Source organism: Schistocerca nitens, chromosome 1, assembly GCF_023898315.1.
Source record: "Schistocerca nitens isolate TAMUIC-IGC-003100 chromosome 1, iqSchNite1.1, whole genome shotgun sequence".
NCBI lineage: Eukaryota > Metazoa > Arthropoda > Insecta > Orthoptera > Acrididae > Schistocerca > Schistocerca nitens.
Window position 1 is genome coordinate 561,603,415 of NC_064614.1, and position 23,973 is coordinate 561,627,387.

Here is a 23,973-nt window from a genome sequence, read left to right on the forward strand (position 1 = left end):
TCAAGTTGCCGCCACTCACACCTCACCTGTCATTCAACAACATCTTTGCCTCTGCACTTCTGCCTCGACTGACATCTCTGCCCAAACTCTTTGTCTTAAATATGTCTGCTTGTGTCTGTATATGTGTGGATCGATATGTGTGTGTGTGCGAGAGTATACCCGTCCTTTTTTCCCCCTAAGGTAAGTCTTTCCGCTCCCGGGATTGGAACGACTCCTTACCCTCTCCCGTAAAACCCACATCCTTTCGTCTTTCCCTCTCCTTCCCTCTTTCCTGATGAGGCAACAGTTTGTTGCGAAAGCTTGAATTTTGTGTGTATGTTTGTGTTTGTTTGTGTGTCTGTCGACCTGCCAGCACTTTCATTTGGTAAGTCACATCATCTATGTTTTTAATAGAGGGAAACATTCCACGCGGGAAAAATATATTTAAAAACAAAGATGATGTGACTTACCATACGAAAGCGCTGCCAGGTCAATAGAAACACAAACAAACACATACATTTCTGCTTGTGTCTGTGTATGTGCGGGTGGATATGTGTGTGTGTGTGCAAGTGTATACCTGTCCTTTTGCACAACTGTTATTAGCAATAAAGGGTTGGCTCTGAGCACTATGGGACTTGACAGCTGAGGTCATCAGTCCCTACAACTTAGAAGTACTTAAACCTAGGCAACCTAAGGACATCACACACATTCTTGCCCAAGGCGCGATCCAAACCTGCGAATGTAGCGTTTGCGCGGTTCCAGACTGAAGTGCTCAGAACCGCTCGGCCACTCCGGCCGGCCTATTAGCAACAAATATTCTTCTATTACAACTGCTTCTGTTTTAGCTCCAGATTCTAATGTTGTTGGAGTAACAAGACAGCTATGATATACTGTTCAATTTTGTAAATGAACTTTTCAAGATGATAAAATGCGGTGGCTGACTTGAAATGACAGTTTGAAAACTAAAGTCTCTGCTTGGGGGAAAAAATTAGTGAATGTGTGATAATTTTGAAGCAAAAAGTTTTCAGGCAGTTTTAACTACAATTCATCTACATCTACATTTATACTCCGCAAGCCACCCAACGGTGTGTGGCGGAGGGCACTTAACGTGCCACTGTCATTACCTCCCTTTCCTGTTCCAGTCGCGTATGGTTCACGGGAAGAACGACTGCTGGAAAAGCCTCCATGCGCACTCAAATCTCTCTAATTTTACATTCGTGATCTCCTCGGGAGGTATAAGTAGGGGGAAGCAATATATTCGATACCTCATCCAGAAACGCCCCCTTCCGAAACCTGGACATCAAGCTACACCGTGATGCAAAGCGCCTCTCTTGCAGAGCCTGCCACTTGAGTTTGCTAAACATCTCTGTAACACTATCAGGCTTACAAAATAGTGCTGTGAGAAAATATGCCGCTCTTCTTTGGATCTTCTCTATCTCCTCTGTCAACCCGAACTGATACGGATCCCACACTAATGAGCAATATCCAAGTATAGGTCGAATGAGTGTTTTGTAAGCCACCTCGTTTGTTGATGGACTACATTTTCTAAGGACTCTCCCAATGAATCTCAACCTGGTATCCGGCTTACCAACAATTAATTTTATATGATCATTCCACTTCAAATCATTCCGCACGCATACTCACAGATATTTTACAGAAGTAACTGCTACCAGTGTTTGTTCCGCTATCATATAATCATACAATAAAGGATCCTTCTTTCTATGTATTCGCAATACATTACATTTGTCTATGTTAAGGGTCAGTTGCCACTCCCTGCACCAAGTGCCTATCCGCTGCAGATCTTCCTGCATTTCGCTGCAATTTTCTAATGCTGCAACTTCTCTGTATACTACAGCATCATTTGTGAAAAGCCGCATGGAACTTCCGACACTATTTACTAGGTCATTTATATGTATTGTGAAACACAATGGTCCCATAACACTCCCCTGTGGCACGCCAGAGGTTACTTTAATGTCTGTAGACATCTCTCCATTGAGAACAACATGCTGTGTTCTGTTTGCTAAAAACTCTTCAATCCGGCCACACAGCTGGTCTAATATTCCGTAGCCTCTTACTTTGTTTATCAGGTGACAGTGTGAAACAAAGTCAAGGAAAATGGCATCTACCTGGGAGCCTGTATCTAATATTTTCTGGGTCTCATGAACAAATAAAGCGAGTTGGGTCTCATACGATCACTGTTTCCGGAATCCATGTTGATTCCTACAGAGTAAATTCTGGGTTTCCAGAAACGACATGATACGCAAGCAAAAACATGTTCTAAAATTCTACAACAGATCAGCGTCGGAGATATAGGTCTATAGTTTTGTACATCTGCTTGACAACCTTTCTTGAAGACTGGGACTACCTGTGCTCTTTTCCAGTCATTTAGAACCTTCCGTTCCTCTAGAGACTTGTGGTACATGGCTGTTAGAAGGGGGGCAAGTTCTTTTGCATACTCTGTGTAGAATCGAATTGGTATCCCGTCAGGTCCAGTGGACTTTCCTCTGTTGATTGATTCCAGTTGCTTTTCTATTCCTTGGACACTTATTTCAATGTCAGCCATTTTTTTGTTCATGTGAGGATTTAGAAAAGGAACTGCAGTGCAGTCTTCCTCTGTGAAACAGCTTTGGAAAAAGGTGTTTAGTATTTCAGCTTTACGCGTGTCATCCTTTGTTTCAATGCCATCATCATCCCGGAGTGTCTGGATATGCTGTTTCGAGCCACTTATTGATTTAATGTAAGACCAGAACTTCCTAAGATTTTCTGTCAAGTCGGTACATAGAATTTTACTTCAAATTTACTGAACACTTCACGCATAGCCCTCCTTACGCTAACTTTGACATTGTTTACCTTCTGTTTGTCTGAGAGGTTTTGGCTGCATTTAAACTTGCAGTGAAGCTCTCTTTGCTTCCGCAGTGGTTTCCTAACTTTGTTGTTGAACCACAGTGGGTTTTTCCCGTCCATCACAGTTTTACTCGGCACGTATCTGCCTAAAATGCATTTTATGATTGCCTTGAACTTTTTCCATAAACACTCAATATTGTCAGTGTCGGAACAGAAATTTTCATTTTGATCTATTAGGTAGTCTGAAATCTGCCTTCTATTACTCTTGCTAAACAGATAAAACTTGCTCCCTTTTTTTTATATTCCTATTTACTTCCATATTCAGGGATGCTGCAGTGGCCTTATGATCACGGATTCCCTGTTCTGCACTTACAGAGTCGAAAAGTTCGGGTGTGTTTGTTATCAGTAGGTCCAAGATGTTATCTCCACAAGCCGGTTCTCTGTTTAATTGCTCAAGGTAATTTTTGGATAGTGCACACAGTATAATGTCACTCGATGCTCTGTCCCTACCACCCGTCCTAAACATCTGAGTGCCCCAGTCTATAATTTAAATCTCCACCTAAGACCATAACATGCTGAGGAAATTTATGTGAAATGTATTCCAGATTTTCTCTCAGTTGTTCTGCCACTAATGCTGCTGAGTCGGGAGGTCGGTAAAAAGAGCCAATTATTAACCTAGCTCACTTGTTGAATGTAACCTCCACCCATAATAATTCACAGGAACTACCCACTTCTACTTCACTACAGGATAAACTACTACTAACAGCTAACAGCAACAAACACGCCACCACCGGTTGCATGCAATCTATCCTTTCTAAACACCGTGTGTGCCTTTGTAAAAATTTCGGCAGAATTTATCTCTGGCTTCAGATAGCTTTCTGTACCTATAACGATTTCAGCTTCGGTGCTTTCTATCAGCGCTTGAAGTTCCGGTACTTTACCAATGCAGCTTCGACAGTTTACAATTACAATACCGATTGCTACTTGGTACCTTGGTAGCCGCATGTCCTGACTTTTCCCCACACCCTTTGAGGCTGTTGCCCTTGCTGTACTTGCCCGAGGCCATCTAACCTAAAAAACTGCCCAGACCACGCCACACAACCCCTGCTACCCGTGTAGCTGCCTTCTGTGTGTAGTGGACTCCTGATCTATCCAGCAGAACCCAAAACCCCACCACCCTATGGCGCAAGTCGAGGAATCTGCAGCCCACTTGGTCGCAGAACTGTCTCAGCCTCTGATTCAGACCTTCCACTTGGCTCTGTACCAAAGGTCTGCAGTCAGTCCTGTTCACGTTGCTGCAGATGGTGAGCTCTGCTTTCATCCCGCTAGTGAGTCTGGCAGTCTTCTCGAAATCAGATAGCCACCGGAAGCCAGAGAGGATTTCCTCCGATCCATAGCGACACACATCATTGGTGCCGACATGAGTGACCACCTGCAGATGGGTGCACCCTGTACCCTTCATGGCATCTGGAAGGACCCTTTCCACATCTTGAATGACTCCCCCCGGCATGGACATGGAGTGCACATTGGTTTTCTTCCCCTCTCTTGCTGCCATATCCCTAAGGGGCCCCATTACGCGCCTGACGTTGGAGCTCCCAACTACCAGTAAGCACACCCTGTGCACCACCCGGATCTTGCAGACTGAGGGGCAACCTCTGGAACAGGAAAAGCAGCCATGTCCAGCCGAAGATTGGTATCAGCCGGAGACAGAGCCTGAAACTGGTTCGTCAGACAAACTGGAGAGGCCTTCCATTCAGCCCGCCAGAATGTTAAATGTGTATAACATCAGTTACATTTATAATCCCTTCACCATAAGAATAAACCTAACATAAACACTGCATTATGTATTCCTCCACGTTTGCTGGAACCTCATTGGATTTCCGTTTAACGTGAGACTTCAGTCAAGCTGTCTCGAGTACTGTCAAGTACGATGATAAGGGTACGTTTTTTTTCTGTGCGTTATGCGCACATTGACTTAGCGATAATACAGGACAACAGCTTTACCGGCGCATTTAGCTTGGGCAGCACTGGCCAGTCAGCTGGTACAGCTAGCATATAGCGACGTAGCCAGCTGCAGTACACACATAAAAAGAAACGAGCAGAGGAGCAATACAGGTTTGAATGTCATTTAATTTTTCTGCAGAATGAAATAATACCCTGCAAATCTCCCACAATATGCCCCTTATACTGTAGGGAAGTAGCCTACTCACGCCTTATAAAATTCACATCAGTCTTTCCATTGTGTGCCAGCCTAGCTCTGACGTCATAAATGTTGCGCAATACTTTAAAAATCAAGTAAATAACCTGAAACGTTTCTAGCATGTCAGGAGTAATACTAAATCAATATGTGTTGAATATCAGTTCAATAACTTTAACCATTTTCAAAATTTGGACGTTTTTCTGTAAAAATCATTGGCGCAACAGAAAAGAGCTAGAAACTTAAAAATTTATATTTAGATTCCTTTTCCATAATAATTGAGTAGAAACAGTATTCTGGATCTCACAAATTAAAATTTTAGTTGAAATTCATGATTGTCTGGTTTTTGTCTTAGAAATTAAGGAAGCAAGATTGATTAAGTAGGCGAATAAATAAGGCTAGGATGTTTAAATTTAAGTAGAAGGGAGATCTGCTATAATCATAAAGATGTGAGAAGTTTCAATTGAATAACTATAAAACTATAGCAATAGCGCATCTCCAAAGGGCAAGTTCAGAGCTCGTCTACTGCATGTAGTGTAATTAAATTAATTCTCTCTCCCAAAATATTTGACTTAGCCACGTCAGACTTTTATAATGATTACTTACCTGTGTGCTGATTGCACATTTAAATTGAGAGCTTCATTGGCCATCAGCAAAGGAAGCAATGATTTATTCGATAACTTAAAGTGGTGCATTACTAGCCCAGCGGCTAGTCGGGAGAGCCGAATTGATCAGGCGTTCCCTTAGCCGTCCGCACCGTGGCTTTATATATAAGAACGCTGTGTGAGGACGGAAGGCCCCAGTTCTCTCCAGACGCTGATTAGCGCACCGTCTGTGCCGGGAGTCGCGTAACCATGAAATCGTTTTTGAGTGAAGTGTTAATTCTGGGATGACTTTAATGATCCATCTTCAGTTTGCGTATGTCATATTTTCATGTGCCGCCGCGGGACAAACATTCTACCATTATTTAGCGTGGCGTTTGATGAACACTATCATCAAATTATGGCGAGTATTCACTTAAACATTTAGTTTGAACAGTTATAGTTGCATCAGCGCATTAGACTCTGAACTGCTCTGGTAATTGGATTGTGTGGATTCTTTTGGTCTGTGACTTTCAGAATATAGTGAACATTTTTAGATAATCATTTTTTTTTTTTTTAAATTATGAATCCCAGACAATCTCCTAATTCCTCAGAGCTATAAGCTGTAGCTATAAGTGTATTTCTCATATGAAGTGGGCACTAGGAATTCTAATTACAGGGTTCACGTTTTGCTAATCACTTTCTGGTTGCCAATATTGTAGTTAGTGAGCCAGTGTTGAGAACGGCAAAAGACTGCATAAATAATAGGAACATTTATAATAACAATTATTTCACCTGCCGCCCCACATATGTTGCTAATAGGCCGGGAAATGCATCTTTTCTACATTACAAACCAAACATTAAATAACAATATAAATCCCACCAGCCGCCCCACAATTGGTGCATCAGCTGGTAATAGAAACTGAGTGAAAGTGATTTTTAAATATTCGGATTCGGGAGTGAAATTGCGACACGCAACTGAGTAAGGGAACAGTGATAGTGTTACGTGTGCATGTGGATGACGCAATTGGATTAACAACGCATCTGGATTGACGGAGCTGGCACTGAGCCTAGCGGCGCTGCCGGCATCGCGAGAAGCCAGTTTCGCCTCACCGCAGTCATCTGCCGGAGCAACCAGAGCTGCGCCTACAGTTGCGGGCCACACAGCAGCCGTTGAAGTGCCATCTGCAGTTCAACGTGCCACGTCGCATCAGTAATCATGGTACGCCGTGCCAGCAACGCCATACGTTGTGTAGAAGGAACTAAGTTAAGTGAAAAGCTGTTAAAAATTTTACTAACCTGAACTAAAGGACTGTCGGCGATGGAACTACCAGAAGAAACTGAGGTTAAACTTAAATCAGAACCTATGTCTGTTGAGGGAACTGTAAATTCAGACAGCGGTTCAAGTGTAAATATGCATGACAATAGTAATGTTAAAGTGAAATATGTAGTATTGTCTCCTGGCAGTAGTGTGAAAAGGGGCAATGATTCAATAATAGAGACCCCTGTAGTAAAGCAGAAATCAGAAATTGTTAATTTATTGGATGATAGTTTATCTGATGAGTTAAAAACGAAACAGTCATCAGAGATGGTAGAGTTTAAACAGGAGAAGTTAGATATGAATGATCAATCAGAAGTTTCATTTAGTTTTGATGAGTCTGGTGTTGGAGCTAGTTTTTCGTCACCTGAGTATGATAAAAAACCAGCTAGTGAGCAACCCAAAGATACTGTGGCTATTGATTTAAATGTTATATTACAAGCAATAGCTACCAGTAATGCTGAATTAAAGTCTGAAATAACTGAGGTCAAAAGCAGTAATGCTGAATTAAAATATGAGATTGTGGCCAGCCAAACTAATTTTAATAAACGATTGGAGGTAATGGACAATACCTTCAAGGGTGGTTGCAATAAGTTGAAAGAGGATCTGGACAGTTTGAATTATAAAATTGATTACAATCATGAGGATATTAAGAAAAAGGTTGCTCAACCATTTTCTGAAATGAATAAAAACAGTAAAATCCGAGGTTGCTGAGGTTCGCAGAGACTTCGAAATGGAAGATGCGAAGCTGGAGCACAAGTTAACAGAAAAGATCGAGGCGGAATCTGAACTGTGCTCAGATAGGTTTAAAGATGTTAATATAAAAGTAAACATATGTCAAGCAGAAGTAGACACAATCAAAACTGATACTACTCATATTGTGCAAAGAGTAGATAATGTTGAAATGAGAGTAGAAAATATCAGTACTAACATTGCTAACATTGACGATAAACTAGCTTCAGTAACTTCTGGTAATGGTAGTATACAACAAGTTGTAGCTGCAAACGCCGCTTTTATTGGGTGTCAGCAGTTCTTGCTGTTGGATCCAGATAAAAATATCCACCTGCTAGTTTTCTGGAATGATTTGAAGATGTGATTCCACCAACTTGGTCTGAACGAGAGAAAATCTCATTTATTAGAAGCCATTTAGCAGGTGATGCCATGCGTTGGTCAGCTGATGTTATGTTGAAGTGTAAAACATTAGCGGAATTTAAAACAGCTTTCATTAATGAGTATTGGTCTAGCAATAAGCAAAATGAAGTGTTGAGAGAATTTTGGAGTGGAAAACGCTTCAGTGTAGGCAAAGAATCTATTAAAGAGTTTGCTAGGTCATGGATCTCACGTTTGTCACATTTGGCCAAAAAGCTAAAACCTGAAATGATAATACTAGGTCTTGTAGCCAAACTGCCATGGTATTGGCAAACTAGAATTATATCTGCCCCTAGAGACAATGTGGATCGTTTTATTGAATATTTGGAACGTGTAGAGCGTGTGGCTGCCAATGAGGAGCAAGCACGTAATAACAGAAATGCTAATAACACTAGTAGTAATTTTAAGAACGAGCAGAATGGCAATGTAAACATCAGAACAGTAGGTGTTTGCCATCCTAAGAGAGGTAGGAATTGGAGAAATAATCATCAGAACCAACAATGGCATCCAAATGATAGTAATTTTGTTCCAAACAAAATTATGCAGGTAAACAACAGTGCAGAAAAGCAATGCTGTGCCAGTTAACTATAATGGAAATAAAGGAAACAGTAGTAGGCCGAGGCAGGAAAACTAGTTCCCGTCTATGAGGACACTGGCGCTCACCAGGCGGCTACATTTCCTAAGCCAGTAATTACAATAATTGGTAAGACAGAGCAGAATACTCAGACTGAACATGTGGATGAGGGGTCGGTAGCATCTAAGGATACAGCAGAAATATTAGATCACTCACAGTATTTGATAGATACCATGTTAGAAACGCTTTCTAAGTGGGAAGAGAAAGAGAAGGCGGAGCAGTGTAACGATAGGGAAGAGCTACAAAATACTGAATTGTCAGGTGAAGAAGCAGAAGAAATTCATGCTTATATTTACAATGAGGATGATGTGCTCTTATCTAAAGTGCCTGTGCAGGATGTTGATACTGTATTAATCGATTTAGGAAAGGAGGTAAGTGAGAATGTAGAGGATAGCCTGTTGGGTGTCGATGAACCCAGTAGCTGTGACAGGCACTCATTAGCGCACCATCTGTGCCGGGAGTCACATCGCATCGGTTTCATTGCTATAAACAGCCTCGGATGCCGTAATAAGTTACTCGGGATACGCGTAACCATGAAATTGTTTTCGAGTGAAGTGTTAATTCTGGGATGACTTTAATGATCTATTTTCACGTGCCGCTGCGGGACAAACATTCTACCATTATTTTGCGTGGCGTTTGATGAACATTATCATCAAATTATTGCGAGCATTCACTTAAACATTTAGTTTGAACAGTTATAGTTGCATCAGCGCATTAGACTCTGAACTGCTCTGGTAGTTGGATTGAATGGATTCTTTTGGTCTGTGACTTTCAGAATATAGTGAACATTTTTAGAGAATCGTTTTTTTTTTATTATGAATCCCAGACAATCTCCTAATTCCTCAGAACTATAAGCTGTAGCTATAAGTGTATTTCTGAGATGAAGTGGGCACTAGGAATTCTAATTACAGGGTTCACGTTTTGCTAATCACTTTCTGGTTGCCAATATTGTAGTTAGTGAGCCAGTGTTCAGAATGGCAAAAGACTGCATAGATAATAGGAACATTTATAATAACAATTATTTCACCTGCCGCCCCACATATGTTGCTAATCGGCCGGGAAATGCATCTTTTCTACATTACAAACCAAACCTTAAATAACAACATAAATTCCACCAGCCACCCCACAATACGACTAGAGGAAAGCCGCAACATATTATCATTTTTAGCTGGTTGGATGTCACAACACATGGAAGTTTTTCTCTTAATCTTCTTTTCCCTGGTTTTCTTGTACTCTGTGGCCAAAATAATGCATGTTTGAATGGGGAGGGGATTAGTTATTTCCCTGATTTCCTATTAATATTTCCACTAAGAGCACACTGAGGAAAATCAGAATTTTTCATTGAATTCTTAGGTATGACACACTGGTCTGTTACGTTAGTCTCCTCTATTTCTTTATTTTGGTTGTTGCCTGCCAAGCTTTTCATGTCTTCCTATTTTTTATTTTCGATTACTTCATTATTTTGTTTTTCATGTGGATGAACATTTCCTTCCTCCATTTTTTCATTTTGATTTGCCACACAGTTGTTTGTGTCATCAACAGACTGGGAAAGGATAGAATTATGACAATCATTTTTAATTTCCTTCCAGAGCAAAAACAAAGACTGGTCATTTATATTTCCTTCCCACACACCACTTGAAGACTCAAAACATGACAGTTTATCTTTCCCAGTGTATGTTTCTAGAACCTCTAATCCAACTCTTAAGTTTAATTTTTCAGCAGTGGCAATTCTGTGAGTTGTAAGTATAACACCATCGCTCACTGATGGAATTTTTGAGTAGTCTACAGTCTCTGGATTCCATGGAACAAGTCCAGTCCTCCTGAGTCCATTCTGCAGGACAGACGGTTTAATGAACTCATACAGAGTTTGTTCCAGTAAGGGTGCAAAATGGATCTTCTTAAGCATTGGTTGATCCAAATGTTCCAATATCCACTGATGTACCTTGTTTTTCCAACTTTCCTTTAAAAAATGAAAGACAGCAACATCCATAGGTTGAAGAAGATGTGTAGAATTTGGAAGCAAAGCTATGAGTATTATCCCATGCTCATCACAAAACGTACTAGAGTGTAAGGTGAGATGTGATGCATGGCCATCAATAAACACAATGACTAGCAATGGTGTTTCCTTTTCTAGAAGGTAAGGATGGAAAACATTTGTTATAAATTCAAAGAATAATGGACCTGTCATCCAACCTGTTTCAGATTTACCTATTCCCCAATGCTTTAGTACTCTCTCTGCTAGTTTCTGTCATATTCTAATGTATTTAAACACTGCCAATGGAGGTGCTAAATCACCATTTGCATTTCCAGTCAACAAAACCATTAGACATTCTTTCTCGTCACTATTCACTTGCTGGTACACATTTTTTTCTCCTTTCAGGGCCAACACTTTGTTATCTACATTAAAAACTCTTTCGGGACAATGAAGAATTGACTTAAAATTGTTCTCTGTTAAATATTTATCTATCTCATCAAACCAGTTTCTTATAGCTTCCGGCTTTACTCCTACCCTGCTTGATGTCAGATTTTGTGACATTCTAATCCCAATATTGGGATGGCGCTTCAGAAAAGCATTGTACCAAGTTTTCCCTGGGTGGTTATAAACAAAGGGATTTTTACATTTCAATTGTTCAATCAGGTGCTGCACACTGTCCACAAGTTCGTGTTGTTTTGGGGAATCTGGCCTTAGCCATAGTACAAATCCAGTGTAGTAATAAATCCTCCTCTTCTTTGGTAAGAACTGTATCAGGATCCATGCAACGATTTCTAGGCATCTTCCCTCTGGCTTTGTACATTAAAATAATTCGAGGAACGGAGAAACTTTTTGCTGCTGTAGAAACAGGCATTCCATTGCATCGATGGCAAGCTGCATTTGTTCCTCTGGATAACTGAGCATCTTCCCTTTTACTGGTGGCATTATAATGACCTTAATAATATAAAACATAATGTCAGAAATTCACATTACTTGAACACCAGCAGTTGACATTGTATGAGCTAGTGGTTGACATAGGGTGTCAACTACTGGATCTATACATGCAATGATAAATTTAACACAAACTCCACAGAGCTAAGCTTATGAGGATACAGAGAATGAAAAAGGTATTAAAAAAGTTGTTGGACTCAGTAGTTGACAGATGTGTCAACTAGGAAAAGTAAGGAACATATTAGCACCTGTACTTGACACCTGATCCCTGACCATACAATAACCTAAAATCACAAATATTTCACAAATTTGCTTACTTTGTTTAATACTGGAACCATCTAAAAAACTATACACAAAAAATAATAATATATTATGTTTGCTTTGCCACATCAAAAAACTTACCTCCTTATCGATTTTGAGAAGAGAATCAACGAAAGCAGATAAACACAAATGCACTGTTGCAAACAGAAACACCCACTTCAAGATTGCTGCTAGAAAAATATGATAGTTATCAAATTACACTGTAGATGGCACAACCATACAACAACAGTCAAAACTCTATCTCTGAGTAAAGCGATATTCTAATTTTAAGAACTTGTATTTAAAAAATGTCAACTACTGGTGTTCTGTCAACTACCGGTGCCTTTACCTTACTATTGTAATTAAAAACAAGAATGATGAAAATTCCTGACATAACCACAGGGTAATTTTCCTGCATGAGCTGTGTGTAACGTAAGAGAGTATTGAAGGATTTCACCGCATAGTTAAATATTGAAGCCACTGAAGTTATTACATATAGTTAGTCATCTGCTAATCTGTTAGCTCCTTCCTTTTCTGAATCTGAGAAATACATTTCTGTTCTGGAAAAATTACCTGCTACTTTACCGAGCAAGGTGGCGCAGTGGTTAGACACTGGACGCGCATTCAGGAGGACGACGGTTCAATCCCGCGTCCGGCCATCCTGATTTAGGTTTTCCGTGATTTCCCTAAATCACTCCAGGCAAATGCCGGAATGGTTCCTCTAAAAGGGCACGGCCGACTTCCTTCCCCATCCTTCCTTATTCCGATGAGACCGATGACCACGCTGTCTGGTCTCCTTCCCCAAAACCAACCAACCTGCTACTTTAATAACGAGCCTATCAACAACATAAGCCACAAAGCCAATTAGATGCAACATTTTCTCTCTTTTTATGATGAGCTTGTCTATATCCCGCCAGCACTCATCAGTAGTGTGAAAAAGCTGTGTGCGTTAGTTCCAGTACGACTGGCAGCTTAACAGTTTTCTTGCTTCTTGGGCCAAATCCCACAGCTTGGCTCCAGATCAGTTCATATTGTAATGGTACAGAAGCAAATGTAAAAATGCTGCTGCTCGATGCTGTGAAAATGATTGTTTTTCATGTTTCTATGACACTTATTTACCTCTGTGGTATAAAACGATGGTCATAGTTCAAATAAAGAGGATTTGGTTTTTCATTTCCGCCTTAAAAATTAAATTGTTATGTTTTCTTAATATAAGCAACTTCTTGTTAACAGTCTTTCATAAAACATCGATAATTAAGAATTTGTATTTGAAATGGATACAGGAATTTCGCGTCCAGTATGTAATTAGAAACCAGAAGACGTGCATAATTCATAAAAATATTGACTTCTATAATTATGAGATGTAGGTATCTCAAACTGAACGAGAAAAAAATTGATACCAGGGAGATTTGGACCGATGCACGAAGAACGCCATTCCTGCTACCGACTGCGCTATATGTTCGATGTGGGTTTGTTAATAACTGCATTGTTTACAACTCTGGCAAAACTTTGAAGCTGATTATCTCTGTAAATTAATAAAAAACATGAAGAACAGCCTGTTTCTCGGCACTTTCTAACTATGTTCCACCTGCGTGTTTCACTACGAAATAGAAAGCTGCCTCAACCATTTTCATACTGTGCATTAACAGTGTGACAATCAGAGCACAATGCTGCAGAGGCTGTGACTGTACATGATTTTAGAAATAAAAACTACATAGCAAAAGCGTGATTAACAAAAGCATTGATGGCTGTTAATACATTTGAATATCTCAAAGTTTCATTGAACGTAACTTAGTAATAAGATACCTAATACATAAGTTGGACCTACTTCCAAGAGCGTAACACCATCAGTGTACGTGTGCTACAGCTTGTGACCAATCATCGCTTTTGTGTTTTTTTTTTTTACATCAGGTTTATTCTTATGGTGAAGGGATTACAGAACTTTCTGATCAGACACAACCATACAAGTTCTGAATGTGTGTCAACAATATGGCTGTCAAAAACCAACGATAGATCCACCACTGCTGTAAAGATTTGGACAATGAAATTCCAGTTACTCTATGGATTCGCCAAATAATATTTGTAACGTTTTTAAGGTTGTCCCTAATAGCATTCCTGAAGATTTTTCACTTTCCTCTAAGAAAATGTGGTTCCTAACAACTAATCAAATGGCATCATATTTTGAGGAACATACATAACCAAAAGGATATCATATTACATATTAAGTTTTGATGACACTACCAATGTTAAAGCTAAAAGACAATTACAAACTATCACTATGTTTTTGTCATAGAATAAGTATTGCATAACAATAGGTCACCTCACAACTTTTTTATTGGTTTTCTTTTCATTTTTGTTGACATCTTTTCTTCTTTACTGAGGGTTTCCCTAAAGTGACTACGAAAGCCAGTTAGTTGTTTGATAGTGACATATTCATTAAACCTGAATTATTTGTGCTCAAAATTTTTTGATTGTGTGGACTCCAGCATTGTTAATGACATTAATAATTTAAAGTTGTAGCTGTTGCTTAATATGCACCCATCTATAAATTCCAAATAATTAAATGTGACTCAGTAGCTGATGTGTTTACCTACCTTTGATAGTTCACTACTTTTGATTGGCTTGCATTAATGGTGTGCATGAGAGTTGTGTACAATGTTGGGAAAAAAAAGGATGTGATGAATTTCTTGAAAATTACCCTAAAAGAAATAGATGAACATTGATTCTATCATTTAATTATAAAAAATTTATTTATAAAGTCATTTACATATATGGACAAGTCATGTTTGCAAAACACATTGAAATAGTAGATTAAACACCACTGACAATAAAGAGCTACTGAGCCATGACATTAAATGTATCTTGTCCTAGGTATGAAGGAACATGTCAGTTACATACTTATGATATTAATTCACACGTCATATTTCAGAATGATTCAGTACAAATTTCCACTTCATAGCACAAAATTTTCAGTACCGAGCTTCAGTACGGCGTAATTTGAAATTTTTACTGCAAATATCCCTTAAAATCTGTTTAGCTGCAGTATATTGTCCATGTGGTAAAAACTTTTTTCTGCCTCTACCTCCGTTTGCAGTTAGTTTGTCTGTTTCCATCTGCTCTTGAATTTGCTGTTGTTCAGATTTCCTTTGCTCTTCATTTTCCTGTTGCAAAATTTGCGCTTTTAGTGTAAAGTAATGTTAGTCAGATACAAATTTAAATGAGTAAGCCTTGTTTTACTTCTTACTTAAAACAATAAATTGCATCTGTTGAACAAAATTAACTGTGTCAGTAAAACTGACTGATAACTGAGAATATCAGAGCAAAAAGACATTATTATGCAGTTGGCTTTTGGTATGGCACTTTCAATAATCCATGTCTACTTCCTAATACCTTAAATGATCAACAATTGCACCATGGCTGCTGAAGTTTATTGTTACTTGCCAGCATTGTTCCAGCTTCTGATGGCTACAAATATCACTATTTTACAGACTGAAAATGTAACAGAAATGGCAAATAATATAAAGGAAAGTGTCAAAATTAATCTCAGAAACTCACCAGTCGAACTCTCTGAATTATGGTAAAAAACTCAGCAAACAAATGGAAACATTCTTCTGGCTTGAATTTCTTAGGATCTTCACAGAAATGTTTGGCTAAAGAATGAGTACAAGCCTTCACCTTATTCATAGCCTGCTGAAGTTCATTACTGCATTTCAAGGCAGCCTTAAAGAAATCTGTGGAAAGAAGAGCAAAACAGATTTTAACAATAGCAAGCACAAATTCTAAAATGAGAATAATTTGTAGATCTATTTTATATCATGATCGGAGACTATGGGATGAAGAAGTATTTATTTATGCAACAAGGTTATTTAAATTAACAGTGCCGGAAGTTGTGTTCATTACCTTTGAACTGCACCCTGATTCCACTTGTATCTTCCTTCAGCTGTGATGCAACATGTTTGACATCACTGATAAGTTTCATCACTTCTTCCTGGAGCAGCTCCACTGATATCCTGAAACATTGTAAACCATCTTTCATTCAGACATTCTGTTTGGAAGTAATTATTTTGTTATTTGTTTTATAAACACAACCTTTTTGTTAATGTGTCATTATGTAGTAATTAGCACTATTGATGCAAGTTCTGTACAAGACCAGTATGTGTTGAAATATCAAATAGTGTCTACCCTTGGTTCACCTATTCCACATTACAGTCATTATATATTCAGTATGCAGTGGTACCAGTTGCTGTCGCAGAGATAAAAGTGTTTCAAGTGATCATCTTCACATTGTGGGGGTCACTAGAACATCTCGATATTTCATATCAATGTAATTTTAAAAATAAAAAAACATGAAAATTGTCTTTTGATTTTCTAGAGTTTCTACAAATATTCTTGAATGCTAAAGAGTGTTTTCAAATGGTGTGTATTATTCTCAAGTAGAAACAAATGGAAACTGATAGCACATCGCCAGGCCCAAACGTGCATTTTTCGTCAACCATTTGTCTACAACATGTACTTGTACATCCACTATGTGTATCCCGTACAGGGGATACATTTTACTTGAAAGTTTCTTGCAAAGTGTCAGGGGATAAATATGATATTGCAATGCCTGTGTTATTCCGAATTATGATGCTATGTTCCTTCAGCCACATGTATATGTCAGAAGGAACTGACACAGCAGCAACTACAGCCATTATGAAATACAAGAAATGCATTTGCAGTTCTGAATATGGAAAACTATCAGCTGTGGAGTGGAATGACAACAATGATAATTTGTGCTGGACCTGAACTTGAATCCAGATTTCCTGCTTATCGCGAGTGGTCGCTTTGCTATTTGGCTATCTGACCCAAACTTCCATATGTTGTCAACTTGTACACCCAATATGTACAGTGTGATTATAATTAAAGTTAGACTTTCAGGGTGTTGTAGAAATAACACCACTTGTCAGCATGACATAAAAATGGAACGGAATAGATTCAGAGAAGGGGCAAAACACAGGGCAGAAGAAAACAATGCTTTTTATGCTGATTTCTCCCGTCTGGTGAGATATGATCTTATTGTGGTGGATGGGCTTACGTAACTATCAGTATCACACCTGTACACCCATGCATACTGAGTAGTACAGTTTGTTTAATGAGAAACATACACCTTAGGCATTGTTGTATGATTAATTTGTCATTTGTAGTCAACCACTATTAAATTTATGATGCTTACAGCACCACCTATTGCTACATTTTGTAACTATTTATTATTCTTCTGCCTTACATTTTCCCCCTTCTCAAATAACATTACGTTGCAATTTGACGTCATTCCGACCAGTGGTGTTTATTTCTACGGTGGTTTGAAAGTTTAACTTTAATTATAATCACCCTGTATATTCCTGTACACAGGAGACAGCAGATAAATACTACAGCCGCCTACACTTAACAGACAGGCTTACGCACACGGCTCTCATACTTTGTGAAGGAAATATACCTGCCCTTCAGGGTCTCCCAGCCATTTATGCCATATACCTTTACTTTACTTTTTAGTTTATAACAATATACTTTGAAAAATCGAAATGTTGTACAAATGAGATACTTAATTACAAATTTATTTCCAATTCAGAAAACAAATGTAAAAATTGTACCAAGAAAAGTTGGCCCTTTTCAACTCTTTGCTAATATTTATAAATATAAGAGTGGTTAGGGGGAAATGACAGGTGGCAGATATGTAACTTTTGAGAAACAAACAGATAAATTGCAAGAGCAAGGTTGAAAATTCTGTCTGTCAAAATTTGTATTATTTAGGTCAAAAATTCAATGGATATTGTAGTAAAGGTATGGAGAAGATGAACAAGGTTCCAAGTATATTGTATATTACAAGACTCTAGTGTCAATATGATAAAAAATAAACAAACACAGAGCAGAAATTAAGTCATAAGCACACTTAAATAACTAATGCTCTTATTTGTACTAGAATCAAACAGAATGAAATTCTTATAAGTAGATTTTCTACTAATAATTAGAGAGCCCCAAGCATTGCCAATTTTAATGATATAACTGTAACGGACTCTTACCTTGCCGTTTCTTTCATGTTACTAATATCTTCTGTGAATTGTAATATTTCCTTATTGTTAGCTTCTGCAACTTCTACCACATAGTGCAAGAATGTCAGCCTTGGTTTGTTTGCTTTTATTTCTAGGAGCTTTGGTAGCGTACTGAGTGTAAAGCCTGCTGCATTGCCGGCATAGCTTCCCTGGAACAAACACACAATACCTTACATTTTTTTTCCTTTTTTAACTTATGAATTTACTTCTCGCAAAAGCTTCATGTTAGGAATACTTACAGCATTTATGTAGTTTCCAAGTTGAAGTACTAGTGCTAGAAATTCTTTCAAACGTTTATTAGCCTTCAGCTTATTGCATGCATCTGCAACGGCATTTAGTTGTTCTTTCAGTTCAGATGTTCTTAAAGGAAACTCTTCTTTCTGCAAATTAATTGATGCACAGAAATGAGTCAGGATGTATTATTATTATTATTTGGCAATATGATGTTGATAATGGAGACGTGACTTTCTACTTACAAGCAACATTGCCCTAATCCTGAGGGCAAAGGAAGGTACTTCTGATAGCTGAAGATAAAATTTCTCTGCCTCTCCTAAACGATCCAGAGCTCCAGAATAGGATCTGACTGAAGTCAGCTGTAACAGATAAGATAAACCTCTCAGTTAATGTATAATTTTTGAGCTCCCTGGAATAGTATTATTGTGTTTTAATTGTGTTAATTACTATGATCTAAAATTAAAACTGTCATACATTAGGCCTACCTCTTTTTCTGTGGGAAGTAGTGGCAAGAGAGCTTTCAGTTTCTCATGACCTATATCACCTCCTTTAAGGTTCTTTATAGCTTCTATGACTGCTTTTCCTCCCAATTTGAACTGTTTTAGATAAATGTTTACTGCCAAATCTCTCTTGGTTTCCAATAAAGTGATCTTGGGAGTTATTGGTGATGAAAGTGTTACTGGAGAAGAGTTTCGATGTTTCACAGTAGCAGTTTTCTGACAGAACAGTTCTTCCATTTGCTTGAAATCAACTCTAAGACTCTTTGCTTTGCTCTGCATTTCAGTCCATACTGATTCACCTACAAAGAATTAGACTTCTGTTAGAACAGTTTGCCAGCAGTAAACAATCAAAAATCTGTGTTTACCTACAGAAGATGAATAAAATCACCATACATATTGCTGTCAGTGTGGTTATTACTACACATTTTGTGAACAAATCTAAAATTACTTTATATCTTCTGTATTTATTACAACTGTAATGAACTTAAAAGTACCATGAAGTGAGTAAATCATTATTTTTCTTACCTATCATAGAGACTGGAATCTTTGTCCAGCTTAGGGTTTTCATCTTCCGTCTGGGCAGTGGTAGTGTGTTAGACTTGTCTTTTACTGGTGTCCACAAACTTGCAGAATCTGGTAAATGTGCTGGAAGCGAATGTCTCCTATGTAACATCAGTGTTTCAAAGCTTTCACTATTGGGAATTGGAGGAGGTGAAGGTACATGATTTTTTTGTTGAGAACTGTAACCTGCAATTGATGAAGGTGATGACACCCCTGAAGCTGATGGAATAGCTGATGACACCACTGTAATAAGTGGCAGTGGCAGACAAGGTGGAGGAGGAGGAAGAGGAGGTGGTGCTGGGAATGACAGTTTTGCTTCTGATGGTGACAACTGATGCTGTTTCTCACTATCACAAAGTTGCTTTACTTCTCTGGTATATTCCACCTCGGTCTGCGTAGACACTGTGCTTGTATTAAGGATATCATAAGAATGTGTTTTGTTAATACTGTCAGCTCTTCTTTCATGATATTTTTGAGTGTGTGCTGGCTTTTTGTGGATAGAAAACCCAGGTTTTATAGCTTCAGATGAAAGTGAGTCAAGTGCTTCCCACACACTGTCCCTGAAATCATATAAATTTTGCCTTTATTTTACTTGAAAGGTATAGTAATATAATATATGCACACATCAGTGGGTTACAGACATTGCATGCATAGTTATACTTATCATAAGGTAAACATTATGCCAAGTATTTCTGTTGTAATTTAAGCTCTGATAACTTACACATTTGGGTTTGTTGGATCTAGCTGTGCAAGCTTTTGTAGCATGGAGTGGAACCTAACAGCATGTGGTGTATCTGCTACCTGTTAACAGAAACAAAAAAATTAATTCATTACTGTTCTCTTTGAGGCACAATACACATGGGTACTTTTGCTAATGGAAGTTACACACACTAACCACAAGTATTTCTGTTTATCAGTAGCAATAACGACAATAATGTGTACCTTTTCGAATATTGTTTCAAACAACTGATGATGAGTTAGTTGTTTTGTTGATTCTAATTCCATCTCATCTCTGTGTTGGTAATCAATGAATGTCGAAACTTGCATCTGTAGGTCCTTATCATCAGTTAGTGAACTCAGGATTGGTCCAAGCCCACGACCTAGGAATACGCAACATATTGTATGTGTTTCAGATGTAACATTTTTCTGTTTTGAGATAACAAACAGGGTAACAATAGTATGAATTTTTATTGGTAATTCTTTACAGATTTTTTAAGCCACACATTCACTGCACAGTAAAGGCAGATATAAATGCAAATAAATAATTACTCACCTAGGAATTCATTCCTAATCTGCACACGCTTGTGGACATTGTGGCAGCCCAGTGTTAGGCAGTTGATGAAAGAAAGCAGCCTTGTCTGATATTCGACATTTTTTGTGTTGTGAAGTTCACTCACTATTATGTCAAACCCATGCTTCTGATCACAAGTAACCTGTGCACAGAAGGAAAAATATTTGCTTTGATCATGAATCATCACTTGTCATATGCAGTTAGAAAATATGGTGCCTTGATAATTTGTTCTTTTAGCAGGGAACTCATAAAATAATGGAATGGCAGTTAGTTTAAACCTATGTGCTTCTTAGTGACATCATGTTGGCCAACTGACTGACTTAAGGCAGGTTTGCTTTCTAACCTCATGATTACTGAATGCCTAAATGGAAGAACAAAATATTTACCTTGAAGTGCCGTAGAGCATGAAGAGCCATTTCATGTCCTTTCGAAGAATATGCGCACACAGCACAGAGAAGTTCAATAACTTGCATTTTAACCGTGATGTTCTGAGATTCTAGTGCTGTAACAGAGGAAGGAAGTCATATTGAAGTCATTTTTCAGATCAAATAGTACAATGGTTTGTGATAATCACTGGACAATTAGCATAATTGCACTCAAGCAATTGCAATAAATGTGGTAAACTACATGGGTGTAGCAAGATATGTTTTGCATAAAGGGGTTTGTTGTTAAGAGCTGTTTTGACACAAACTGAATCGGTTATGATAATATAATGGTGTAAACTGAGCAGAATATTGACATCTGCTTTCTACACTATATCCACCTTTAGTATTACCACTCAGATACAAATACTGTATACATATGCTTGGCCAGCAGCTACTGCATCCAACCCAGTTCTGATACAAAAATTTCAAACATAATAAGGCAACTAAAAATCAAACATTCATCTGCTGTAGACAGTGTTATGTATCACCTAATAAATGAATAAAGTGGAAGTGAATAAAGCAAATCCACTATTTAAGAAACGGTACAGAAGTAAATTGGGAAACTGCAAGGCAGTGTTATTGATCTGCTTTGCAAAAGTATGTGAATGATGGCAAAAAGTAGAACTGCAAGTTTTATAACTAAATTTAAAATACCACACCTGTCCCAACATGGTTTCAGAAAAGGGAGGTCAATAATAATGGTTTCAACAGATTACTTTAGTCGAACATACTCTGAGTTCAGTAACAGCCAAAAGAAGACTTAGAGGATTTTCATGGACCTATCTAAAGCATTTGACTGTTTGAATCATTCCAAAGTAATGGAGAAACTGTATCAGTATGGGATTTGTGGGAAACGCTATGACATAATTAATCATGCATTATGAATAGGAAACAGTGCACAGAAATTAGACATAGTAGGGGAGCTATATCACACTCTGCATCAGGATTTTTGAGATTCACATAAATTTTGTTTTTCTTGGAATAATTTTTATGCTGATTTCAGATTTGGTATTAATGTTTTTCTGTATGGTACAGTTTTTTCCACAGATCAAGTAAACTCATTATTATTGAAACCTATGTTCTACAGAGAGAATTGCAAGTGAGGGTAATTTTACTCTAATAAGATGAAGTAGCTGAACCACAGTTGCCACACACATCTGGCTGTTAAGTAGGAAACTTTGTCATTGATGACATGTTATAGTGTTGCGAGGCTACACTTCTGTTGTTAAACACAGTTATGCTGTTTCTTAGAAATGAGTTGCCACAAGTATTTGAACACCCAAAACGTATACTGTCATGTTTTTTGTAGCTACATAATTGCTAAATAAGGACAAGACATTAATAGAAGGTAACAAGTTTTGAAAACGTATCTTGCACATAGAAAATAATGTCATATGGTTCAGTGGGCTGATGCAAGTTTTTGTACTGGACACCAGGTCAGCGACTTGCGTATTCCCAACCTGCTGCTCTTATCCGTTATCCAACCAGGGTAAGGTGACCTACAGTGTGATGTGGAATCCAAACCACATCTTTCCTGTGACTCACACAAATGAACAATGGGTTAAAACAAAGACTGAAAAACTGATAGTCTGACTGAGACTCGACCCTGCAACCTCTTGGTTTCCAGGCATACACTTTGCTACTAAACCACCAGGCCCAACATATATGTAAATACACTCCTGGAAATGGAAAAAAGAACACATTGACACCGGTGTGTCAGACCCACCATACTTGCTCCGGACACTGCGAGAGGGCTGTACAAGCAATGATCACACGCACGGCACAGCGGACACACCAGGAACCGCGGTGTTGGCCGTCGAATGGCGCTAGCTGTGCAGCATTTGTGCACCGCCGCCGTCAGTGTCAGCCAGTTTGCCGTGGCATACGGAGCTCTATCGCAGTCTTTAACACTGGTAGCATGCTGCGACAGCGTGGACGTGAACCGTATGTGCAGTTGACGGACTTTGAGCGAGGGCGTATAGTGGGCATGCGGGAGGCCGGGTGGACGTACCGCCGAATTGCTCAACAGGTGGGGCGTGAGGTCTCCACAGTACATCGATGTTGTCGCCAGTGGTCGGCGGAAGGTGCACGTGCCCGTCGACCTGGGACCGGACCGCAGCGACGCACGGATGCACGCCAAGACCGTAGGATCCTACGCAGTGCCGTAGGGGACCGCACCGCCACTTCGCAGCAAATTAGGGACACTGTTGCTCCTGGGGTATCAGCGAGGACCATTCGCAACCGTCTCCATGAAGCTGGGCTACGGTCCCGCACACCGTTAGGCCGTCTTCCGCTCACGCCCCAACATCGTGCAGCCCGCCTCCAGTGGTGTCGCGACAGGCGTGAATGGAGGGACGAATGGAGACGTGTCGTCTTCAGCGATGAGAGTCGCTTCTGCCTTGGTGCCAATGATGGTCATATGCGTGTTTGGCGCCGTGCAGGTGAGCGCCACAATCAGGACTGCATACGACCGAGGCACACAGGGCCAACACCCGGCATCATGGTGTGGGCAGCGATCTCCTACACTGGCCGTACACCACTGGTGATCGTCGAGGGGACACTGAATAGTGCACGGTACATCCAAACCGTCATCGAACCCATCGTTCTACCATTCCTAGACCGGCAAGGGAACTTGCTGTTCCAACAGGACAATGCACGTCCGCATGTATCCCGTGCCACCCAACGTGCTCTAGAAGGTGTAAGTCAACTACCCTGGCCAGCAAGATCTCCGGATCTGTCCCCCATTGAGCATGTTTGGGACTGGATGAAGCGTCGTCTCACGCGGTCTGCACGTCCAGCACGAACACTGGTCCAACTGAGGCGCCAGGTGGAAATGGCATGGCAAGCCGTTCCACAGGACTACATCCAGCATCTCTACGATCGTCTCCATGGGAGAATAGCAGCCTTCATTACTGCGAAAGGTGGATACACACTGTACTAGTGCCGACATT

The 23,973-nt window shown here is 39.3% G+C and overlaps 1 protein-coding gene across 1 annotated transcript in view; it reads right to left on the reverse strand.

Moving 5' to 3' along the window:
- Window positions 1-14,799: 14,799 nt before the first annotated feature.
- The window catches only part of LOC126254673 (inverted formin-2-like), a 467,725-nt gene continuing 458,551 nt past the window's right edge, over window positions 14,800-23,973 (reverse strand). The window contains exons 12-14 of the mRNA XM_049955332.1: window positions 15,826-15,935; window positions 15,481-15,656; window positions 14,800-15,086 (exon numbers count right to left, since the gene is read on the reverse strand). Coding sequence (XP_049811289.1) covers window positions 14,895-15,086; window positions 15,481-15,656; window positions 15,826-15,935 — 478 coding nt within the window. The 3' untranslated portion in view covers window positions 14,800-14,894. The remainder of the gene's footprint in view (window positions 15,087-15,480; window positions 15,657-15,825; window positions 15,936-23,973) is intronic.